This window comes from Triturus cristatus, chromosome 4_1 (assembly GCF_964204655.1).
Source record: "Triturus cristatus chromosome 4_1, aTriCri1.1, whole genome shotgun sequence".
Taxonomy (NCBI): domain Eukaryota; kingdom Metazoa; phylum Chordata; class Amphibia; order Caudata; family Salamandridae; genus Triturus; species Triturus cristatus.
Window position 1 is genome coordinate 752,977,284 of NC_140585.1, and position 25,592 is coordinate 753,002,875.

At 45.3% G+C, this 25,592-nt stretch overlaps 1 protein-coding gene across 1 annotated transcript in view; it reads right to left on the reverse strand.

The window, feature by feature from the left end:
* UTP20 (UTP20 small subunit processome component) overlaps positions 1-25,592 on the reverse strand; it is a 1,051,825-nt gene that overhangs the window by 117,796 nt on the left and 908,437 nt on the right. The window contains exons 54-57 of the mRNA XM_085653318.1: positions 18,671-18,853; positions 14,446-14,577; positions 7,889-8,021; positions 2,290-2,486 (exon numbers count right to left, since the gene is read on the reverse strand). Of these exons, the coding sequence (XP_085509444.1) occupies positions 2,290-2,486; positions 7,889-8,021; positions 14,446-14,577; positions 18,671-18,853 (645 nt within the window). The remainder of the gene's footprint in view (positions 1-2,289; positions 2,487-7,888; positions 8,022-14,445; positions 14,578-18,670; positions 18,854-25,592) is intronic.

Below are 25,592 nucleotides of genomic sequence, written 5' to 3' on the forward strand. Positions count from 1 at the left end.
AGGGATTAACAACATTTTGATTAATGCAAGGACATTCAAGCATCATAAATTGCAAATTAAAATGGTCCAAGACTCCACATTTTAGGAAAAGGAAAAATAGAACTTTAACATGAATTACATAAAGAAAACAGCCTATCCAGAAAGTGTGTTCTATATAGGAAATCCCTTTTCTAAATTAATTGGTATGGTTTGAGAAAACAGCTTTTAGTTGAGGTAAATTAAGTAAGGTGTCGGCTTCAGCAAACCAACTAAAGGTCTCTAAACAAGAAAATAACAATGCTTGGACATGAAGCCTTTGCACTCACGCTATGGACTGCAAAGGTGAGAAGGGTCTTCTCAGTTCAAAGTCAGCAAGAGACTCTCCATAGCGTGCGAGAACCCTAGTCTAAGGAACACACACTACTATATTTCCAACGAAACACTAATTGCAACATTTGAGCTTGTTCCCACTCTCAGGAACCAATCAGTTCTCCCCAGACTCTTTGAGCAGGTATACTCCCCCACTTTCTCATGTCTAAACAATGGTCTGTGCTGGGGTATGTCCTTGAATTGTTACACTGGACATATTGTTGACTACAGTCATCTCTTCCAACGAGTCGCTCTCCCAAATTGGCATCTTCTTTAATGAGAACCTCACTAGCAGTCATCTAATTGATAGACAACTATTCACTAACTAAGAAAAGCCATTTGAAAATACACAGAATCTGCAATGGAAAAACACATAACTTGCAAAACAAACTACTATGAAATGTGCAGGCTTTTTAGCCTTTCAGGTGTAAAAGTCGACATTCAAGACGGTATAATTATAAGGCTAACTTAAGTTATACAATATGTTAACTCAGGTACTGCTCATTATGGATAAATGCAGTCACCTACCACAAATTACTTGATTAATAAGTACACGTTATTTAGCAATGTAAATCACACTTTACTTACAGATGCGCTTATCATGGTAATGAAATATTCTCTCCCCCAACAGCGTCAAAGATATGCAAAAATCACAGCGGAGCTAGTAAGGCTGGGGAAGATGGTAAGTCCCTCTTGATTGCACGTGCTCTAGACTACAGACTGGTAAACAACATGCTCCGGAAACTTTGTCAGATGTGAATTCGAGTGAAAGGCTGCATCAACTAGTAGATGTGACAGCAATGGGCCACAACGATTTTACGCTGAAATGGACAATCGTTGATCATGACCCTAATAACTTGCGTGTAAACGGTCGCCAGAAAGAGGTAGGTTCTTTTACAAAAATCAAGTAAACAGAGAGAAAATATAAGTTTAATTTGAAGATTTATTCTGCCTATTTTCTCTGATGAGAGATGGGACCACTGGACTGGCATATACACATCCAGAGGAAGCGCCATACACAAGGACATTAACCTAAAACAGTCATAGCATGCCATGATACGATACTACTACGAGACAAACAATGGACTCAATCTGCTTTAGTGGTAGAAATATGCTCGGAAACGGGGGAGGGGGCTAAAAACTGTAGCTCCAGTTGTTAAGAAAACATCCAAAGTACAGGCTTTATGAAAGAAAAACGCATCTCTGATTAATAACAACGTTTTACACAACAGACCAGGAAATGGTGGTTCTGTGCATCTTCTTGGGTTAAAAGACCATATATCCTTTCTTTTCTGATGGCTACCTTTGCCATTGGTCAAGTCAAGGGCAGCTGCACACCCTATGGCATTAAATGATATCCTGGCGGCAGCAGCTCGAAGTCCAAGGTGTTTTTTATTTATTTAAGTAAACACGACAGCTGCAGTCACTTACTGCTGTTTATCCGAAATGATTATTATAGGCTTAGTTGTTTTTAGTACGTTTCTACAAATGAGCAGAAATCCACTGTTTCATAGAATTCGGTGCAACTGATTGCAGTGCTCAGCACACTCCAATTGGTATTCAGAGCTCATTTTGGGAACAGTCTAAACAGCAAATATACAAAAGTGCTTATGTCTTTCACTAGCACAAATAATGTAGCATGTGTGGGATACTTGACAGCAAAAACTAGATTGTTGCAATCAGCAAATTGGTTGTATGCCAGAGAATGCACACATACATATCACTGAACTGTCCTTAAGGAAACACAGGAGCAGTTGAACACAGAACAAGTGTTAAAATCGATCTTAACTTCCCACTAAGTTCAAGTGATAAACTAGGAGATTGCATTTAAAGGAACAGACAACATTTTGATACACAATACGAATAGGCACATATGCAGTGAGTAAGGACTGAATTCCAGGCACAGACAAACACAATATGCACAAACAATGCAATGCATACCTTCTTGTGTAGGTTGTCTGCTAAGAATGAAGTTGCAGAAGAATCGGACTGGTTTATCTTGATTTTGGAAGTACTTTGGGCTTGCCATATACTAACAAGCTCTTCTGGTTTCTGACATGCAAACAACAAACCAAAAATCTGGGTTGCTGTTAGCCACACCCAGCTGTGAGGATGCCACAAATGAGTCTGGACATGACCTGTAAAGATAAGAAAAACACTTTATGTGATGCTTTTTGTTGAGCACAGCCGCCTTACAAATCAGACACTCAAACAGCAGTGTATTAACCACCTAATAAGTTAATTAAAAACAAACGGCAAAATGCATTATTTGTTTTTCAAGCCTCAACAAACATAATGATGATCTTATGGCACACTCTAGGTTAAAAAGGAGTTGATGTAAATCAGTCGTGGAAATGAGGTCCAATAGATTGGTGGCTGAAGGGATTGCATTTATGCACATCCAATAGCTTTGACAGAGAAAAGCCAGAGCCAATACACTCATCCAATATGACATTCAGTCCCCTGGTGAATGACAATGGAAGCTTTTGGATAATTTGGGGCTATCAAAATTGTCCTGCTCTTTAAAATTCAGGAGCGAAAGCTGTGTCATGTTACCATTCACATTTGAACTATATTATGAAAAGACAATCGCATGTTCCTTTGCGTCAACGATGGGCAAGCAGGATGGAGCGCTGCTGGTTTTATTTTAATAAAATCTTTCTTTTTAGATTTTTTAGGGTAACAATAGCAAGCAAAAATTGTGTAGACTTCCAGATTTTTGAAATGTTACCTAGCAGATGTTGCTTAAATGTTTAATTTTAAGCCTACCATAAAAATGAAAGAGTGCAACAAATTGCAGTTCCAGTAGCAACTGTTCCAGCTGAAACAGTCAACAATACTTGTCATTATTTCACCTCTAGCTTTTTATAGGTCTAGCTTTTTAAAGGTCTACCTTGTACCAAGCAGTCCGGTTTCATCCGGATGAGGTTTATGTGAGTATTCAGGTATAATGTGTGGTGCTAAGTGAAAACACAATATGAGGTGGGAACAAGCACTTTCTACTGTATAATGATTAGGGATCAGCATAGTTTTTTTTTTGCCAGAAAGAGTTCTGCTTTCTCTTTACCAATGTTAAGTTTTTCTGGGCACTTCGAGACTAGGTTTACCACACAATGAGCCGGGAAATATCTGCTGAATGTTTATGTGCAAGAGTACCTTGTGCAGAACTTTTACAAACTCAACTGTATTGCACCGGAGAACACCACTAGCTTTTGTTTGTTAATTATTTCATGCAGAGCCGCTATCAGTGTTAAATGTATATCAAACATATTTTCAATCAAATAAGACAAAAGCAGCAACAAACCTAACTTTAGAAACATCTAATCTTTATAATATAGGACAGGACGAGGAGCAGCTGCTCTCAAGCTTAAACAGAACAGGCAATGCTGACGAGCCAGAGATGATGGAAGCAAATGGCGACTACATTTATAATTGTTATAACGAAGAGGTTGAATTTTATGGCATGTGTCCTGGGATAGTTATTTCTGGATAGCCACAATCCTTCAGAAATCTGCACTTTCATAAAGTCCAGTGGCCATTATTGACAGCCTGGAAATATTGTAATTTTTAGTTTAATGTATACTGCATGTCCGTAAATCTCTTTCAATACCAGGGAAATTAGATTTTCATTTATGAGACTTTCATTGATAAATACACTTCAGTTCTCTGTCGATCGCATGTCCTCTGATATCATGGCCAAGCCTGTATTCCTATCCTGACTGGAAGGAAGGTGGGCGACATCCAAAGGTTCGAGATCTGTTGAGTATGTCGTCACATTATAGAGCAATACCTTAACTGGGTGAATATCCGTGAAATTCATAGAAGCATAAACTTGAATGAGATCAAAGAACTAATGGAATATTGCTGAACCAAGTTTAAATTGGGCATGAAAATTTAAGCCAAAGAACTTTCCTGGAGGTTTAAAAAGGTTTCATTTGAAACAGTCATAGAGGAAATTCATTTCGTAGTGAGACATATTTCAAATGGCCATTGTCCCGTAACATGGTTACTAAAAGCACACCAGTTTTTAGGTTGAGCCTAGGGGGAGTGAGGAATTCTATATTAGGTTATGCACTAGCAGCCCCACCCACTCTCCGTCCACATTTGTCATTGGCTTGGAGTCATTGCCCTTCTTAAATAGTGGCTTCTGATTCATAAAAAAACTGATTAGTACAGCCTTAGTACCGCCTTGTCTGCATTTGTTAACGCCCATATCAAGTGGACCTTTTACTTGGCTTGTTGCACGGTCGGCTTTATCTAGTGGGTGAGCACTATTTTGATTTATGACACTGATGGGGACAATGGCGGGTGCTTTTTTTTTGTATTTGCATGCTGAGCGCGGCGCCCACTTAAGGGACACCACGCTCTGTTTTAATTTTTTTAATTTTTTTACTTTCATACTGAGCACAGAGCTCGCCTCAGGGACACCGCACTTGGTTTAATTATTCTCTGCAATACAATAGGTTTAGCTTTTGGCATTGTAAATGACAATGCCTTTTCATTTTTTATAAAAGGTATTGCCATTTTCAATGCCAATAGATCAAAAACTCAATTGTGAGACCTATTGCATTGTAAATGCTTGTTGTGTATGTTGTCCTTCTCTCTTACTATTTCAAAATGTGTTCTGTCAGTTTGTTCCCCCTTTTTGGAACCCAATAAATATTTAATAAACTTGTCTTACTGGGGTTGGTAGTGAACTAACAAACTTGATATGGTAAGCAACTTTTGTGGTTTACATTACTACGGGACAGCAAAGAATAATCTTGCGTAATGTTAAGTATGTGGTAAGCGCTGAGATTAAATTCAAGGGTTACTAAATGCCTGGCTCTTCTCCTCTGGTTGTTTAGATAGGAACTGAACCTGCCTGTTTTAATTGTTTGCATTGCTACTGTGCACGGGAAGTGGTTTGCTTGAATATGTGAAGAAGCAAGGTTGCAAAAAGAGAAACTAGTATCAAAATATGTATTTTTGAATGTTTCAAGGCCTTGATTTCATTAACTGTTTGATAAACTCACTGATAATAATGCTTTTGTTATTTCTTCATTTTCTGCTATTTTTGAGGTAACCGTTCTGTGTGAATAGCGTATCACAGTGCATGCTGCCATGGATTCCTATAGTGGAAGGGAATTGTGCACATATGATTGTTAGTTCACAGCCTTGCATAGGCAACAAACAGACCCAGAACAGGATTTCTGGAACTAACTTACTAAGCATACTAAGAGTATCATACTGAGTACTGTTAAACTGAATGTATTTTAAGCTATATCATCTTGAGTATTTATTTGTATATGTATGTCTCTTTCTCAAGGTGTTTCTCTGACCAGACATGTCTATGTTTGTCTGCCCATCTCTCTGTTTAGCAGCCTTTCAACCTTTCTCTAATTCTCTAGGTCTGTCTTTCTGAATGTCTGGTTTTGATTCTGCTGCTCTGTTTGTCATTTTTTCTAACCCATCTGTGTCTATCCGTTTATGATTGTTATTCTGGGTTCTGCACCTCTAGCTGCCTACCCTGTCTCTTAGTCTGTTTGTGGCTGTCTATATTCTTGTGGCTGTCTGTCTGTTGGTCTCACTTTGTATGTCCAGGTCTGCCTACATGTATTTCGACATACATGGCCCCAGATTTACTATGATTTCGCATTAGGGTTACGTCACTTTAGTGGTACAGCCCTACAAAAAAAAAAACGTTTTAGCATTTTCTAAACCACACAACATCACCTTGCGTGGCTTTGTGCCATTTAGTAAATACAAAGCAACACAATGCAGTATACAGCACTAACTTACATTACGTTGCATCCAGTAGACTTTACATTGGTGGAGCATGGGCGTTCCCATTAATCATCCATGTACTTTGATGCAAACACAGATTTACAAAGTCTTGTAAATCTGGTTTTGCACCAAATTGGTGAGCCTACCCGGCAGGCATAATAAGGAGAAATATCTTTATTTCTCCTTGTTACTTCCTCTTTCCATATGTGCTACACACTGCAACACACAGACAGAGAAATATGCCTTTAAGGACTGTGTAGGAAATTATCCCTTCCTGAATGTTGAGAATTATTTAACCACACCTTATGTGGCAGCAAACAGGTGTTTGAGGATTAAAAGGACAAACATGTTCCTATTGCATGACTAAAAGCTCCCTATGCTGTAGACAAAGTCAAGTTCATGGTGTTGTCTTGGAGGAAGGTCCTGAGGTCTGCGGAAACATTAGCTCAATAAAGAGCTGGTGCACAGTTATGTATACATCAAGGACACAGAGCACAGTTCTTATAAATATTGTATTACCTTAATTTTAAACAATTAAACCGATTAGTGTTTGTTCATTGTCAATACAGATCAACATCATAACAGCACTAATCAGGCTTCCTATTTGTTTTGTCACAAACTCTCCCCCTTCCTGTTTGGCTCACTGCACCGGGGATATATATTAAGAACATAGAATACACATGTTGTCAGTTTGCTTATGTTTATACTATACGTTAACAGTTCAAATGTCTTTTTAATTTAACAAAATACACATCTTATTACACTGCATACCAAAATGCTTTAAAGTGATCTATACAGTATGCCACAAAACATTCTCCTTATTTTCCTTTCATTTGAAGCATTAAATAGCAATAAGCTGTTTCTCAAGATTCTCTTGTATCTCTAAGTGCTAACTTGTTCATAAAGATTTAACATATTCTTCAAAACTAAAAACCATTTATAAAAAATAAACAGATGATCCTTAGTGGACCTGGAAAGATCTCACTGTTAATCACAATGTGTTTGTCACCAATAACACATTTCTCCTTCCTAAAAGAAAAAATGACCTATACAAAAAATGCTATTTTCATATTGGATCTGGGACACTACAACTCTCTGTGCAGGCAGGCAATGGAGTGAACGGTGCTCCACCGTTTTCAGGTCAATGACCTTCAGTTTGAGGAGGAGGGCTCAATGCCATGCCTTTTTGAATGGCTAAAGAGTGTAGTTGTTAAACATGCAACCGTTGCTGAATGCCAATACTGGTTAATCAAAACTTGGACAGTTGTGAAATAAACATTACATCAAAGTTCATTGTCTGCTGTGTCACTTCCATCAAGCTTCAAATGAATGACACAAATTGTAGTTGTGTCAATCACTCCCATGGCCTCCTGGATAAATGCATCCTCAAACATAGCAACCATAGTGTAGATGTTCAAGCCCCATAACAGGCTACAGTAGGTGAGGCTGGTATTGAGAATTACATCATAAACCTCCAAATATGGCATCTCAAATTAATCACCCCTGTGGTGATTACACTTTTAACAATGTTTCATTGCCCACTAGTCCACTTGTTTTATGTCAGGGGCCTTAACAGTTTCATTTCAAGGTCAAAAGTTTAGATTCTATTATATGTCCCTTCTAGTGTAGCAGATCTCTTAAAATATTTTTTTGTAAGTTCTAGCCTTACAAGAATAACCATAATTCTTTTAAACACAAGGACAGGTGTACATTTACACATTTGGATAAAATAAACCGAAACAAACTGCACACAGTAAACATTACAGGTACTTACACCATATCTTTTTCATGATGTCATGATGGTTAGATAATTGAGTGATGTTACAATCCTTTATAAGTTTAGTGAGCAAAGTAAGGAAAGTAAAGAGCAGTCTGTCAGCAGCCTTCTCCTTGGTCTCTTTCTTTATCTGGAAATATAATAAACAGATCATTTATGTTTCTACATATCGAGCACAGTTTCCTTTTTCTTCACCGATTATCTCTATATGTGTTCAGTATTTGGTAGTAAGTCTGTGTTGAACCTTAAGAACACAAGTACACATTCTGGTAGAGCTGATTCACCTTCCATTTTCTGAGTTGGGAAAGATGATATAATTCATGGGACTCTGCAACCACTGTATAAAAGCCTGTTCCTAATTTTCCTATTACAGGCTATTTGTGTGACATCTGCAGTCACCTGTAATAAAGACATGGTGTAGCCGCTCAACTGTAATAACTTATTACACATAAGATCTGACACCACAAAACCTGCTGCCAGAGCCAGCACCCGATCGAAAAGGCATGGCACATAGCATAATTAAAGTTAAGAGTTTAAAAACGAAAATGAAATCTAGCTTTTTATTCTTCTGCTGTTTTTCTGCATAAACAGTAATAAGCTGAATGAGATACTTAAGGCAATGTTTATTTTTTGCACCCTTTATAAAACTGTAGAAACAACAGAACCTTCCTGCATGTTTTAACACATTCTGAGCTGCAGTGTTTTTTAAATCATCACCACTCTTCTTGAGTATATTATCCATGGAAGGGCAAGCTATTTCCACCTTTCTTTAACAGATAGCCCTCATCACATCATCTATGTCGTTGCTGTTCAACTTCACCGGAAGGCAGGTAATATGCGACAAGTATTTTCCATCTGAGCTCGCACAGCAGTGAATTACAATTAGCACAGACTTTGATTTATTAAAATCTATAGGGCATACCGATAGTTAAGATCAACCAGAAAAACCTGAGGTTACTTCATGGGTTTCAGATCTTGTAGGAAAGTGGATTTCTGCTGCAGCCTTCCCCTCTCCCACTTTTTGCCAGATTTCTGATGCACTTCGATTTGATGCGCCCTGGGTCCCTGCCAATAAGGTTCCCAGGGCCTGTGTTCTTTCCCAAAAGTACCTTTATACCCACAATTGGCACCTCTTTGGCCAAATGCAAGTCCCTTGCAAAAGGTACCATGGGTACCAAGGGCACTGTGAACAGGGAAGGCCTCTAAGGGCTGCAGCACATATTGTGCCACCCTTAGAGATCCTGTACCTTGACACACACTAACTACCATTGCAGGCTGTATGTTTTGTGCAGAGAAAAGTGAAGATTTGACATGACACACATACCTGTGTGCCATGCCTGCAACCAACTGCTATGGTATAGGTAAAGGCTCATAGTTTGAAGCCTCTAGTTTGTGTTTGTGAGAAACCAATAGGTTTCTTAAGAAATCCCTCACCCACCAACCTAGTTGGTGGCATGCTTCATCATTGGGTCCCACCCAAGGTGCAAAGGAAGTAAGAAAAAACAAAAACACAGATACATAAAACATACAGTTGTTTAAACATGAGAAATTCATGCACTCTTGTGTGCCACATGCAGAGTGCGGTGGACCTTGATGAAGTAAGTGGGCTTACATACCGGGAAGCGTTATATGCTGAAAACGGCACCCGGGAATTTACCTAGTAACCCTTTACTTTCTACTTTCAGCGTGTGACTACAGGCACTGCATACATGCGAGAATCATGTTGTCTATGGCTAATCTACCACAATAAGCATCATCTAACAATTTCTGAAGCTGTACACCATGCCGCAAATTAGCCGCTGCGGACATAATCACCTTAGCGCACACAACTCAATAAAAAACCACGATGCACGCATGGGTGATAGATAGATAGATCGACTAAGGATCAAGTCTGACACTGCGTGTGGCACACACGAGTGCATGAATTTCTCATGTTTGAACTATATGTTTTATGTATCTGTGTTTTGTCTTACTTCCTTTGCAGATCACTATGGCACAAGCTAAGGATTATTAGAAGGAAACAACTGGTTTCCCTCCACTTTTTTAACCGCACCCTAGCGCGTCCAGCACTTTTTACACAATCCGGTCTGGAAGACTCAACCTTGACCGGTTTATACACTTTTTCACACTGGTCCCGACGAGTGCCAGCATATTAAATAGACTGGCTGAAACATGTAGACCTACCCTTAGGATATTTGAGTCCAAACCTAAAGCTCTACTCATATCTGCATTTCTTTATTTTTAACCCTGTCATAGGGCCCACTATTAAAATTAATTCATAAAAGGGACCCTATAGAAAGTTTTACCACCACATCCACTGAACCACACTACCCAAAAAAAACCTGCTCCGCAGTAGTTCAGGCGTCGCAGCACACCCCGGGTGCACTCGGCACCTTGGGTGGGACCCGATGATGAAGCATGCAACAAACTAGGTTGGTGGGTGAGGGTTTTCTTAAGACACCTATTGGTTTCTCACATACACAAACTAGAGGCTTCAAACTACGAGCCAGTCCTTTTTGATTACATTCATTCATTCATATAGGGGAATTAACTAGCTCCTCTAAACTTTTCCTCTCTCTCTCTCATTGATTTGCATATGGTATAGATAAGACACACCACTAGCTGGGTGCACTATATCACATGAGCACTGTGCCCCTACAGTGTCTAAGTCTATTCTTAGACATTGTAAGTGCAGTTAAGGCATAAAGAGTATATGGTCTGGGAGTTTGTCATTACGAACACCACAGCAACATAATGGCTTTAGTGAATTCTGGGAAATTTGGTAGTAAACTTCTCAGCATAATTAACCCACACTGATGCAAGTGGGGGATGTACTATACAATGCACTCAGAGATTCCTCTGAAAAACAACAAGCCTCTGGTGGGTTCCCTGAGTGGTAGACACTAGCCTGCTACCACAAGACAAGTTTTAGGACCTCTGGGGTGGAAGCCTTCCCTCCCTAGGGCACAGAAAGCAAGCCTTTCCTCGGCAAAGGTGTTAACACCTTCCCTAGGACAGGAAGAGGCTTCTATGGCAGGGTAGCTTCAAAAGGCCTTGCCACCTTTGTAACGCAACCCCCAGCCTCACCTACTATCAGGAGGAGGCCCCCCTTCCTGTCTCACCTCCTTTTCAGCAGGAGGAAAGGCTGGAAAAACCTAAACCCAGAATGCAGATTCCGGCAACCTATGAAGGATGAAAGAAGATGCACAGCAAAAGAGACTGCAGAGAAGAACTGACTTGTCCTCAGCTCTACTGGCCCGTCTGCAGTTTCCAGAGGTCCTGCACCAAAAATCGCCTTGTCCTGCAGCCAGCGACCTCCAGAACCCCTGGGAGTACTGACTGCTTTCAACAAAGACCGAATCTCCTGTGAACAGCAGCTCTGTTCAAAAGAATCTCCAAAGAAAGACCTCGAGCCTGCTGAAGGCTAAAGAAACCTCGACGCCTGGAACCACCACTGCACCCGTCGCCTATGGCTCGAGTCCAAGTGGCCCACTGTTCCCAGTGAGGTCCCCCAGCGCTCCAGAGTCTGAGTACACCGTAAATTGACCCCTCCAGGACTCCCTAACGTCACCTCGCCTGCAGCCTCTGCAGCAAGACTACTGCGAGTGGCCAAGTAAGGTGAAATCCGACCTCAAAAGACACCCATGCATCCAGACGCCCTGTGCCCTAGAGAAGAGGACCTGAGTTGCACCTACGTCCATGAGTCCTCCAACTTACCTGTTCAGCTGTTGGTTCCACTCGGAAGACTTCCTGAACCGAGCCTGCAGACAAAATACAAGACCGGCAACTCCCATTGAAAACAACAGGGCACCCAACGCCAAATCAGCCCTCTGCACCCGCCTGCCCCTGTACCGATGTGGGTGCAACTTGTGTGTTAACTCGGATCCACCTTTCCCCTGAGCTTAATCCTATGCGCTTTGCTCCCTAAACTCTGTGGCTTGCCCGAAAGCAGCCACCAATTGAAGGCCCCCTAGACCCATAGGCTAACATTGGGCCTCAGCACTCTGCACCCAGCCACACTAGTGCCTCTGAGGGTTCTTTTTGAGTGCATCCTTGACCCTGGTGGAACCCTTGTTCTAACCCCAGAAACTTAACCCTAAAGACTGTTTACTTGCCTGCACAGCGATAACGTAATTTTTCTCCCTAGGATTGCATTGACTGTTTTCCTCTGAAAAACTTCGAAGTATTAAGGGTGTTTGCATTAGAAACTATGGTTTTGTGAAAACATTTTTTACGTACCTTTTATCTAGAAACTGTCCCAGTGTGATATCTAGGCATATCACAGTGAGTAGAAAAAGTAATCCAAAAAGTAATCAAAAGTAATTTCAACAGAAAGTTAATCTTTGCACAAACCTGAAACAAACGTTCTCATCCAGATTGCTTGTTGATCAATCTGTCTGGAAAAGTGTAAATTTCTATTTACCTGTACCAAGATCTGTTTGCTTCTAAAAATAAAATACAACAAAGAAATATTTTTGATACAAAGTTCAGTCTGAGTTCAGTCTTTGAGTGTGTGACATTTCTTGCAACAAATGGGGGTGCGCAGCTTAAGAATCCAAATGGACCAGTGTAGATAGAAAAAATAACTTCTTTATTCAATAACTTCTTTTAAAATTCATTGAGTTTAGACAATCCAGCCAACGCGTTTCATTCCCATATAGGGAACTTCCTCAGGGCAAACAATATGTCACTTGTAAAGGTACACTTTAAAAGGGATGTCATCAAATAGTTGTTAGAAAAAGTTCTTTAGTAGTCGGTGGCTCTTCACAAGGCGCGATATAATCCTGTGTTTGGCAGGAAAACGTCCCCTGTATGTCTGGGAAGAGGGGGTCCAAATATGGTGAAGCGGCCCTGCAGGACAAGATCAGCGACCAAGTGATAGCTGTATGTGGCAGGTAGCTGTATGTGGCAGAAAGAACTTCCAATCGATATCTTGAAAAGGGGATCCAACCGTAATAGGGTGGCCCCATGGGAAGAAGTCAACAACCAGGTATAAGCTTTTATAATCACCCAGAACACTCCAAGGATGGATGGTGTGTTGAGTCAGTATGACGAAACAGAAGCAAAGGTCAATTGGAACGTTGATTTGCGGTGCCTCTATAGTTTCATCGCCTCACCAAGAAATGTTCCAAAAAGTAGTCTTCATAAGGTATAGTGTATTGCACCATAACCCATATGTGTAATAGCTAGAAAAGGGGATTCCTCCACATTGCAAACAGATCTGTCCTTCTTCCTCATATTCAGCCAAAAATAAAATACAACAAAGATATATTTTTGATACAAAGTTCAGTCTGAGTTCAGTCTTTGAGTGTGTGACATTTCTTGCCTGAGTGTGTACATTAAATGCTTAACACTACCCTCTCATAAAGCCTTACTGCTCGCCCACACTACCACAAATAGAGAGTAAGGTATTAACTACTTTTACATCTGTAAGCCTTTGGGGATCCACCAGATTGTGTACAAACTAAACTTTACTTTGGTATTGTATATACAGAGCCAGCTTCCTACAGATCTGCATTCTTCTACCTACTTTTTCATGTGTCAGCCTAGGTTCACCTAATGAAAGTCTGCATTAAGAAAATGCCTTATATGCTGACCCTACCTAAGCTGCCTAACATGCAACTAGTACGTAATCAAATCAGTAGAACACCTACATCTATATCAGAACTAGATTTAAGTCTCCTTTTAGCTTTAGGAGCTGTATTACCACCTGGTGACAAGTAGCATCAAGTTAGAAATCTTTACACCACCAACCACTTGCATTCACCTAACACCCCTTCCACCTGTCCTGTAAAACTTGTTTTCATGTTCATTTTAAGCCCATGCTTCACCCACCTAAAACTCATATGGGAGTTTTTATGGTCAACTCCCATTGCAGCAGCCAAGAAGGTTGATGCTTTAGTGTTTATTAACCCAAGGTTAGGAACTCCTAACCACCAACAATATTATATCATCTTGGCCGAGCATTAATGTTCCTTCTATTTTTGTACCATCCTCCATCACAACTGTCGAATGGTACCAAGAGACTGCAGACACACATTGTAACGGGTGCTCTAATCTACTCGCTGACTTACAGCCAAGTCTATTTAAAACTTCACAACAAGCCATCAAGCATTAAGCTCAGTCAAGTTCACAATATGCCATTTCCAGGAGTCCAGACCAGAGAAAAGAGCTGCAGGTTAGCACACAGCTGGCAGTCTGCTCTCCAAAACTGGATCTCACAGAGTAGACACGTTTATGCAATAGTGTATGTCACAACAGTCAGCTGTTGAACATTTCTCTCAATATGCAAGGAGCAATAAAACTCTTGACATGGTAAATCATCCCCTTTTCTTCCTGGTGCGAATTCATTTTAATGCTCTGGAGGTCTTTCTCAACATTATGGTTCACAAGCAAGGAATAATTGTAATGTACCATCATCAAAATATTTTTTTTTAAATCCATGTGTTTATATGTGACAGCAAACAAACTGAACCCAAATCATGTCCTTTGCCCAATTATTTGTGTTTGTCTAGATTATGCCTTAACATTTTTTACATTGAAACACTACTTACATTTTCAAATTTTGATGGATTAATTTCTTTTTCAATAAGTGGAAGAATAGCTCCAAGTCTTCTCTCAAATTCGACTCCTTCAGCTTCAACAAATAAACCACACGCCTGGGCAGCCAATCTTCTATGTGAGGGCTGTTGGCAAACATCACAAACACAATGTAATGCTAGTACTGACTGCACAGTGAAAAGAAATGTTAAGAGTTGATACAACTGGTGTCAACTGGTGGACAAGACAAGATTGCCCATCTATCTTTATTTTTTTTCAGAACTACAGTGCTGAAAACTGAGAACTAAATTCAGAGTTAGAGGAATGGGAAAGGGGCACGGGGGAAGCTAATAGCAATTTGCAGCTCTTAGACTGCCTATTCGATATATACTTCATGAACCTCTCTCACCACTGCATTAGAACCGGCACATCTGAACATATCAGCAGAGCTAATACGATAGTAATGTACAGTACCAGCAGCTCTCTGAAAAGGCCTGCCCTTACTTTTAAAGGGTCTTAAAAAGCACCTCTCTATAGGTATTCCACATGCGCACCAAGACATTATCAGTATATGTTTGTAGGAGGAAGACATTTTGAAAATAACTAACTGCTCTGCATTCTTTTTTTGCACCTGTAACGATCAACCATATACACATATTTAGAGACGAAGGCACACATTGCAGAGAGGTCCCATACTTGAAATGCATTCCTTCATCATCAAAATTTGGAAACTGAATGACTACCAAATGTCACGTTCACTCCAGATCAGGGTTATCCAACAAGCAGCATGGGAGCTAACTCTGCAGCTGCTAGTCAGGAACACCGAGTAAAGATTCCAGGTCTCTGGGTCATTCAGAGGGACTGGAGGTAAACAGAGCCCAGTTTCAAGCACAACATGCAGGAGACATTTGCACTTCAGGTCAAAACTTCAGAAGGGAGATTGAGAAACCTGAGGCAGAGCCCAACACAGACACAGTGTGGAATACTTGGTAAAACAATAACTATGATCCTGTGTGTCAGCAGACATTCACTCATCATGCTTAGTTTTCATAAGGGCACAGCAAGTTCCTGCACTCAAGCCTCCACTGGGGGCTCTGCAGCGGCGGCCCCTAATGGTACGACTACTTAACTACACTGACAGTAACTCAATTCTGAAAGTGGCAAGAACCAAAGGGGACAACCTCTATATATTGACAAGACTTATGATTTGTCCAGACTAAACCATACATGTGCAGCTACGGAAAACATTCACTGGAGTCATACAAAAACTCAGGACAATGAAGCTGGAACACAAGCTCCTGTATCCAGCAAAACTGAAATTGGTGTTTCAAAACAAGTCTTACTTTTTTTAAAATCCTGAACTGGCATGAGATTGGATAGGAGAAAAGAAGGAGCTTCACAATAGCAATGTCCACATTGACATGGCTGAGGATAAAGTTGTGGAGCCGCTCCCACAGTCGAGAGACCCGGAATAATCAGTTGGGGGTCGAAGCCGGGCAAAGGACACAGCCTGCAAAACAACCAGTGGTCCTGGAAGACTGGAAAGTTTTTCAGGATGTAGGGAGGAAAAACAGCAGTCTGGTGAGACAGCACATTTGAACCCCACATGTTGAACGTGGTCTGTAACTAATTTGCGGATTTCAAAAGATGGGTGAGGTGAGCAGCCCGTAATCGAGCTGATTATGCTCTAGGTGAGTTGACGGAGGAAGGGAGATTAAACAACATAATCTACATGGCCTCAAAACACAGGAAGAGATATCTCAGTTTTTCCCATAGTTTATAGAACCTGTTAGGGGCGACAGGTGCTTCTGGGATGGAAGTGTAGAGAAGATGGGAGTAGGAAGGAGTGCTGTTAATAATATTAGTGTACTGATAATAGAGTTGATGATATTTAGAACTGAAAGTTCAAAACTACTCCAATTTCTGAAGCAACTAATTTATCAATATGGCACATCAAGGTAACTACACTTGCTATCACATTATTACTGTGAATGGGCTCCCGGACAAGCAGTTCTACAATAAGCAAAGAATGATTTATCAGACGTATTGTTTCTGCAAGAAACACATTTAATGCAGTGTAGGTACACTTTCCTAGGATATTATGGTTTTGATAGAGTGTTTCAAAATCGAATTCTAAGAAGGTCCAGTTTAATGACAATTCTCTTACGGTGAACAATCCCCATGTTGGTCAGAAAAGTAAATACTGCCAGCCCCAGTTGCTATTTATTGGTGACAGGCATGGTAGCAGACCACACACTAACAGTACTCGGGGCAACTTTAACGGAGTCATTAGGGATCTAGGTGCTCATGAAGCATTGTCATCAGGCTCTCACAGGAACACTGCCCGCTCAGAGGGGGGTCAGGGTTTCTGTTATTGGGATTTTTTGATCATTCACCTGTGGAAAAGGATGTTGAATGGGAGAAGGGCATACATCAGCTTTTGCCAGCAAAACGTGTTGTAGCTGTTGGACAAAGAGTTTGTTTACAATCTGAGAACTGAAAAACAAACACACTTCTAAATGAGTAACAGGCCAGTTCCCTCAGCATGCACAAAGTGAAGGTAAGGGGCAGGGTCAAGGCTCATCTTGACACACAAAAGAGAGAACCAGGGAAGAAAAAGGTAGCAAGGCCCGAAGCAAAAATACTTGAGCTCGAAAAAATGTATATAGTCACAGGAGAGAACAGGTCCTTGCAGTAGCTTTGGATGAACAAGACGTTAGGAAACTTGCATTATATTCAGCTAGAATAACTTGAATTGTATTCTACAGGTGAGTATGCAAACTTAGTGATTAATCTAGAAAGCTCTTATACTGGCTAGCTAATATTGAGGCCAAAGCTAGAGCCATGCGAGGTACGCAAAACACCTTTATAGCATTTAAAACTGAGGCAAATGGGATTGGAGAGCTAAATATTACAGGTCTCCCTACAAGGCTTGTGCTCTGCCAGAGCAGGAATTATGGTCCCCACTGGCGAGCCATCTCTTGCTACTGGAACTTTCTGGTACAGATAGGAAAGAGCTATACCTTCATCTTTCAGTTCAAATGGTTTCCCCAGAGTTCCTTAAACTTTCCAGCTCCTTAGGCTCACCCCACTAACTAGATATGATGAAGCAGACAGTGATAGAAAGACGTTGCCAATTGATTGCAATCATCCACAATATCTGTTTTGCTCAAACTGGGCAGGCAAACTGTTCAGTTCCGTGCCAATCATACCATCCACTCTCACTCATTACCCTTAAAATAAAAGTGCTAGCTAAATTAGTTGGATTTAGGCTGGTTAAAGTAATTGATGCATTGGTGTACAAGATCATATTGGCATTATGTCTAGTAGGGGCATTAGACACAGGGGGCTTTGCTGGTGGGGGCTGTCAGTTTTCCTGCTCTGTGGACACCCTGGTGTGACTCCCAGTCCCAGGGTGCTCATTTACCCCAAACATGCCGCAACTGTCACAGGGAGGCGGGCCATAGTGAGGCCTCTCCCTACGCGGCGCAGAACGCGCCTGGGCCCAGCTACGCCTGTTAGAACCTGGAAGAGGCTGAGCTGGGACACCCCCTTAAGGATTACATCTTGGATACCTAAGGAACTGTGTACGCCCTGCACAATATTTGCATAACAAGTTTGAAGAGGACCAGCTCTCTGGACACTTTGTATCACTAGTTCGACACCTTGCTTATTCGGTCTTAGTGCTGTATACTTTTTTTTATATGGGTGTTGCCCTGAGAAAAGTTTTTTTTTTTTTAGTTTAAAAATGGGTAAGAGAAACGCTGTCGATTGCGGGACTGGGGTGGCGGTTGCAAAATCCCCCAAAATTAAAAAGGCTCAGAAGCACGCTGGGGGGAACCGCATGCTCCATCATATAGATAGCCTTTTGGTAGAATGCGAGGAGATTTAGTTCAGGATGGACTGTTCCCATGATGAGCAGGGTCAAGGCTGATTTGCATAGGACTGGGTCCAAACTGAGGTGGCATGATCAGCAAACGAATGATGGGTTGGGATGCTACCAGAGTGATTGCCAGTAGTTAGGTAAAGTGTTCAGTTTAACCAACAAGTATCCCACCAAGGGACAAATTGTTCTCCATCAACATTTGGGTGTTTGGAATATGTTCACAATCAGATGCCAGCAATGAAAACCTGAAAATGACTGGAGCACCAAACATAGGTTTATCCAAACAGCAAACAAATTAAAAAAGTTTTATACCATCATAAATATCACTTGTTTAATTCTTAAACGGAATGTACCTTTTTATTACTGAACCAGGTTGTAACCAAAGAGAACATCAAGTCTTGATTTTCAGTGTTAATTTTGCTGAGTAAAGATTTGATTGTCAAGGATGCCATTTTCTTGCACTTGGCAGAGTCATCGTTTATCATCATTAGCGCAAGGGGAACAAAAAACACTCCACAGTACTGGTGAAGAAGATGCTGTAAATAGAAAACACACAAATGGACATTAAAACAACATAACTATATATGGGAATACAGACAGATAAACTAAGAGTGCCTGTAAAATCTATACAGATGTTAATTGTTGTAATGCTCGGACGCAGCACAAATGCACAAGTTACTACTAGTGTAACGATATATCTGTAAGAGACGTTAGTTAGTGATAGATTCCTTACCTTAGAATAATCCCCAGGTGTCAGACTGGATCCAGAAAGTTTTCTGCTTAGCAGTACCCCTGCGCGTCAGTAGGTGGCGTCGTGCGGCTCCGCGTCCGTCAGTGGCGTCGTACGCGCCAGAATGACGTCACGGAGACTACATAGGTGCCTCCCATGCGCGCTGACTAAAGTTCTGTACACGACTTTCCGCGCCGAAACGCAGAGCCATGCCAGACACTGACCATAGCTGCATAAAACTAGGGCCCTAAAGGGATGACCTTAACCCTAGTAATTAGTCCGCAGAACGGGGAGGATGGGTGGGGCGGTAAGGAATCTATCACTAATTAATGTCTCTTACAGATATATCGTTACACAAGTAGTAACCTGTGCATCTGAAAGAGACATGTTAGTGATAGATTTCTTACCTTAGACTAGATACCCCAGCAATACCAACTCCGGTGGTGGGTCTACTTACAAGATTACACCAAAAAGTCACGGAGCACAGAACGGCCAAAGAAGCCGTCCCTCCGGGGCCTGTCACCGCAGTGGTGCTTGGTAAACGTGTGCAGCGAGGCCCACATAGCTGCCTGACAAATATCCTGCAAGGGAACACCGCGTCCCCAGGTAGTAGTAGATGCAGTTGCCCTGGTCGAATGGGCACACAGCCCCACAGGAGGCTCCTTCTTGGCCAAGGAGTAACATGCTTTGATGCACAAAACAACCCACCGGGAAATGGTTCGTTTGTGCACAGCCCAACCTTTCTTGGCACCCACGTAACCAACAAAGAGTTGATCATCCACCCGGAACTGTTGTGTACGCTGCAGATAGAAAGCAAACACACGTTTTGGGTCCAGACGGTGGAGCCGCTCCTCTTCCCCGGAAGGATGCGTAGGTGGAAAGAAGGTGGGCAAAGTGATGGTCTGCCCGAAGTGAAAGGGCGTAACAACCTTTGGCAAGAAAGAAGGACGGGTCCGTAAAACCATCTTGTCCGGGTGAACAGAAAGGAAAGGAGGTTTGGAAGAAAGAGCCTGGAGCTCACTCACTCTTCTGTCAGAGGTGATAGCAACCAGAAAAGCAGTATTGAGAGTAAGAAGACGCAAAGGACAGTTATGAAGAGGCTCAAAGGGAGCACACATCAGAAAAGTCAAGACAAGATTCAAGTTCCACTGAGGCATTATGAAAGGCACGGGAGGAAACGTGTGTGTAATGCCTTTGAGGAACAAGTTACTAACCTTCGGTAACGATGTATCTGTAAGAAACATTAGTTAGTTAGATTCCTCACCTTAGATTCCTCACCTTAGAATATCCCCAGGCGTCAGACTGGATCCGGAAGATTTTTCGTCAGCAATACCCCTTGCGCGTCGCTAGGCGTCGTCTGCGGCTCCGCGTCCGTCGTCGGCGTCGTGCGCCGGGATGACGTCGTCGGAGTACTTAGACGCCGCCCTCGCGCGCTGACGTCAGTTCTTGTACATAGCCTTCCGCGCCAGGAACGCAGAGCCATGCAAAGACCGACACTGGTGCCAAAAATAAAATCTAGGGGCCTGAAAGGACAACCTTAACCCTAGATGTCAGTTCGCAGAACGGGGAGGATGGGTGGGTCGGTGAGGAATCTAACTAACTAATGTTTCTTACAGATACATCGTTACCGAAGGTTAGTAACTTGTTCATCTGAAAGAAACACGTTAGTTAGATTCCTCACCTTAGAATAGATACCCAAGCAATACCATCCCCGGTGGTGGGTCTGCGAACCAAGATCACACCAGAAAGTCCTGGAGGACAGAACGGCCAAAGAAGCCATCCCTCCGGACTTGGCTGTCAAGGCAATAATGCCTGGCAAACGTGTGTAGCGAAGCCCACGTTGCCACCTGACAGATGTCCTGCAAAGGGACACCCCGTCCCAAAGCAGTAGTAGCCGCTGTGGCCCGAGTAGAATGGGCGCGCAGCCCAACAGGAGGGTCCTTTTTAGCCAAGGAATAGCAGATTTTTATACACAAAACGACCCACCGAGAGATGGTTCGTTTGTGCACAGCTTTCCCCTTCTTAGCGCCCACGTACCCAACAAAAAGCTGGTCGTCCACCCGGAACTGTTTGGTGCGGTCCAGATAAAAGGAGAGCGCACGTTTTGGGTCCAGACGGTGGAGCCTCTCTTCCTCTTTGGAAGGATGCGGAGGCGGAAAGAAGGTGGGCAAGGTGACAGACTGCCCAAGGTGAAATGGGGTCACCACTTTAGGAAGAAAGGAGGGACGAGGCCGAAGGACAACCTTGTCTGGATGAACAGATCGAAAAGGAGGCTTTGAAGATAAAGCCTGGAGCTCACTCACCCGTCTAGCCGAGGTGATGGCTACCAGAAAAGCAGTCTTTAGAGTTAGAAGACGAAGAGGGCAATTGTGAAGAGGCTCGAAGGGAGCGCACATCAGGAATGTCAAAACCAGATTCAAGTCCCACTGAGGCATTACAAAAGGGACAGGAGGGAACGTGTGTGTAATGCCTTTGAGAAAGCGTGTAACCACAGGGGACTTGAAAAGAGAAGGCTGATCAGGAAGCCGCAAGAAGGCGGAGATGGCAGCAAGATAACCTTTCAGGGTGCCCAGGGCAGAGCCCTGCCGGGCCAGAAAAAGAAGAAAGAGGAGAACCTCAGAAAGAGGGGCGGAAAGGGGATCCACAGCCTTTGCTGTGCACCATGCCACAAATTTGTTCCACCGGCAGGCGTATACCGACTTTGTGGAGGGACGCCTGGCTGCCAGAATGATATCACAGACTTCAGGAGGCAAGTCAAATGGCATCAACTGCCGCCGCTCAATCTCCACGCATGGAGGTGGAGGCTGGACAGGTTCGGGTGGAGGACCGTCCCCTGCTGCTGCGACAGAAGATCCTCCCGAAGGGGCAGACGTATCGGGGGATCGGTCAACAGACTGAGTAGCTCGGGATACCAGTATCTTCGTGCCCAATCCGGAGCCACCAAGATGACTTGGGCCCGGTCGCGCCGGATCTTCTTCAGCACTCTGGGCAGAAGTGGCATAGGCGGAAAGGCGTACAACAGACCGCAACTCCACTCGTGACGAAAAGCGTCGCCGAGCGAGTGCCGCCTTGGAAATTCCAACGCGCAGAACTGCTGACATTGCGCGTTCTCTTCGGTGGCGAATAGATCTAACCAAGGCTCTCCCCACTGCTGAAAGAGGCCTTGCACCACTTCGGAGTTCAGACGCCATTCGTGATCCATTATGCACCGGCGGCTGAGTTCGTCTGCTCTGGCGTTCAGAGAGCCCGCCAGATGTTGAACCACCAGGGTGACGCCCTGGTGTTCCAGCCATGTCCAGAGGCGCAGAGCCTCCTGACAAAGGGTCCACGACCCCACCCCGCCCTGTTTGTTGCAGTACCACATGGCGGTGGTGTTGTCCGTGAACACCTGCACGACACTTCCCCTGACAGAGGGAAGGAAGGCTTTCAGTGCAAGCCGGATCGCTCTCAACTCCAACAGGTTGATGTGGAGACGAGACTCCGCCGGAGACCAGAGGCCTCTGATCTCCGCCTCTCCCATATGGCCACCCCATCCCAGGAGGGACGCATCCGTCACTACGACATGCTCCGGTTGGGGAAGGGAGAGGCTCTTGCCCTTGACCCACTCGCGGTCCGTGAGCCACCACTGCAACTGCTGTGCAGTACCCTCCGAGATCAAGACATGGTCGGACAGGTTGCCGTGATGCTGGGCCCACTGAAACTTCAGGTCCCACTGCAGAGCCCGCATGCGCCGCCTGGCGTGATGCACTAGTAGGATGCAGGAGGCCATCAGCCCCAGAAGCCGCAACACTAGCCTGACCGAAACCCGGGATAGAGGCCGAAAGATGGGAATCAGGGCCTGTATATCCCGGACCCGCTGTTCCGGAGGATGGACCCGGAACTGCGCCGAATCGAGAACCGCTCCGATGAAGAGGAGCTTCTGAGAGGGACTCAAGTGTGACTTCGGCACGTTGATGGAAAACCCCAGCAAATGCAGGAGATCCGCCGTAGTCTGGAGGTGGGAGACGACTGCCTGGGGCGAGCCCGCCTTCAACAACCAGTCGTCGAGATAGGGGAAGACAGGGACCCCTGATCTGCGCAGATGAGCTGCGACCACCGCCATCACTTTCGTGAACACCCGAGGGGCACTGGTGAGGCCGAAGGGGAGCACGGTAAACTGAAAGTGCTCTTGGCCCACCGTGAACCGCAGGTAACGCCGGTGGGCCGGCAGGACGGGGATATGGAAATATGCGTCCTGCAAGTCCAACGCTACCATCCAGTCTCCAGGGTCTAGGGCAGCTAAAACCTGAGCCAACGTTAGCATCTTGAACCTTTCCTTTCGGAGGAAGGCATTGACGTTCCGGAGGTCCAAGATAGGGCGCAGGCCCCCCTTGCCCTTCTTGGGAACCAGAAAGTAGTGGGAATAACAACCACGACCTACTTCTGGACCCGGAACGCGCTCGACGGCCCCCTTGGCCAAGAGAGCCGAAACTTCCTCGCGGAGAAGATCCAAATGATCCCCCGAGATACGGTGGTGCTGTGGTGGCATGGCTGGAGGGGTCGTCTCGAAGGGGAGGGAGTAGCCCCTTCGGACGATTTGCAGCACCCACCTGTCCGATGTTATGGACCGCCAGTGGAGCAGGTGATGGCGAACTCTGCCGCCCACTGGCGTGGAATGGGCCTGAAAGCTCGGACTAGGAAGGCTTTGAGGCGGATGCTGCCGGGGTGGATGTGGGCTGACCACGTCGTCCTCCATTTCCGCCACGGCGGAAGCCACGTCCGCGACCGCGCGCAGGTTGGTTCTGCGGCTGGTGGCTTTGCGGACGTGAGGAGGCGCCCCTTCCTTGGCCACGAAAGGGGCGAAAAGCGGAGGTGTGCGCCCGCGGAGCCGAGAGGCCCAAGGACTTGGCCGTAGCCCGGGAGTCCTTAAAACGGTTCAGCGCACTGTCCGCCTTCTCACCAAACAGGCGAGTGCCATCAAAGGGCATGTCCATGAGGGTGTTCTGGACATCCCCGGAAAATGACGTGGACCGCATCCAGGCGTGGCGGCGGAGCGCCACCGTGGTGGAAATCGCCCGACCTAGCGAGTCCGTGGTGTCAAGCCCACATCTTATGGCGTGCCGTGCTGCATCCCTCCCATCGGCCAAAGCCTGGGTAAGACGCGTCCGGACCTCCTCCGGACACAGGGGCAGCACGCCCTCCACCGTATCCCACAGGGAATGGGAATAACGGTCCAAGAGACAGGCGGTATTTAAGGACCGCAGGCCCAAACTAAGGGACGAGAACAGTTTCTTGCCAAACTGCTCGAGTCTCTTGGAATCCCGGTCCGGCGGAGCGGTCGGGAAGGAGGACTGGGAAGTAGAGGCCTGGATAACCAGACTCTCGGGGGTGGGGTGTTGGGACAGGAAACTGGGGTCGCCCGGAGCAGGGCGGTGGCGCCTGGCAACGTTCCTATCCACAGGAGGAACTGTGGAGGGCTTGGACCAGGTGCCCTGCAGAACGTCAGTGAGGGCCTCGTTGAACGGCAGCAGAGGCTCAGTGGAGCTTGCTGAGGTTTGAAGCACCTCAGTGAGGATGTTGGTCCTCACAGCCACGGCAGGCAACTCGAGCCCAAGGGCCTCAGCCGCCTTGCGCAGCACCACAGAAAATGCTGCACCCTCCTCCGAAGCCACGGTCGGAGGAGAAGTGAATCCAGCGTCTGGCGAGGTGTCCAGTCCGCTGGCCTCCCCCAGTTCATCCGCCCAGTCCTGAGAAAGCTGTGACTGAACAGCCAGAGGGTCCTCGAACCCCTCCCAGTCGCCCCCTTCTTCCGATTCCTGATAAACAGGAGGAATGATCGGAACCGGACTGTAGAGATGGTAGGTCTCAAGCGGCGTCGGATGCGGCGTCGGCGGACGCCGTGCCGGCGTCGGGTCCGGATGAGGGCTAAACCGGGGCGTCGGCGTCACAGGCGTCGGCGTCGGCGGCGCCGGTGACGGCGTCGGTGGTTCAGGCGTCGGCGCCGGTGGAGGAGTGACAAGGTCAACCGGCGTCGACTGGGGCCCAGGCAAGGGCCCCGCGGGGACCTGCGGCGTCGAGACCGGAGTCGTCGACGGCGCCGGGGCCGGAGCCGCCGGCACGCGAGGTCGCCCAGTCGAGTCCGCGGGGCCCGAAGGCGCGCCAGCGGGCGTCGACGGCGGGGCCAGGCTCCTCATGGCCGAGAGGAAGGCACTGATCTCCGCCGGCGCCGCGTCAGCCCCAGGGACCGGAAGGTATGGGGGCGGACGCGGCACCTGCGGCTCCGCCGGAGCCGCGGGGGTGGAACCACTTGGACCCTCGGCCGAGTCGCGCGACCGGCGAGGGGAGTCCGAAGAGCGATGTCGCCGCTTCGACTTCTTAGAGTGTTTAGACTTACCCGACGACTTGGAGCCCGACGAGCGATGGTGGCGTCGGCTAGGGCTCCGCGAGCGATCCTTGGACCTCCTCCTGGACCGGGATCGCGCACGACGCGGAGCCGAGTGGCGAAGCTCCAGAAGCTTGCGGGACCGCTCCCGCCTAGCCTTCGAAGTCAGGGCCTGACAGTCGTT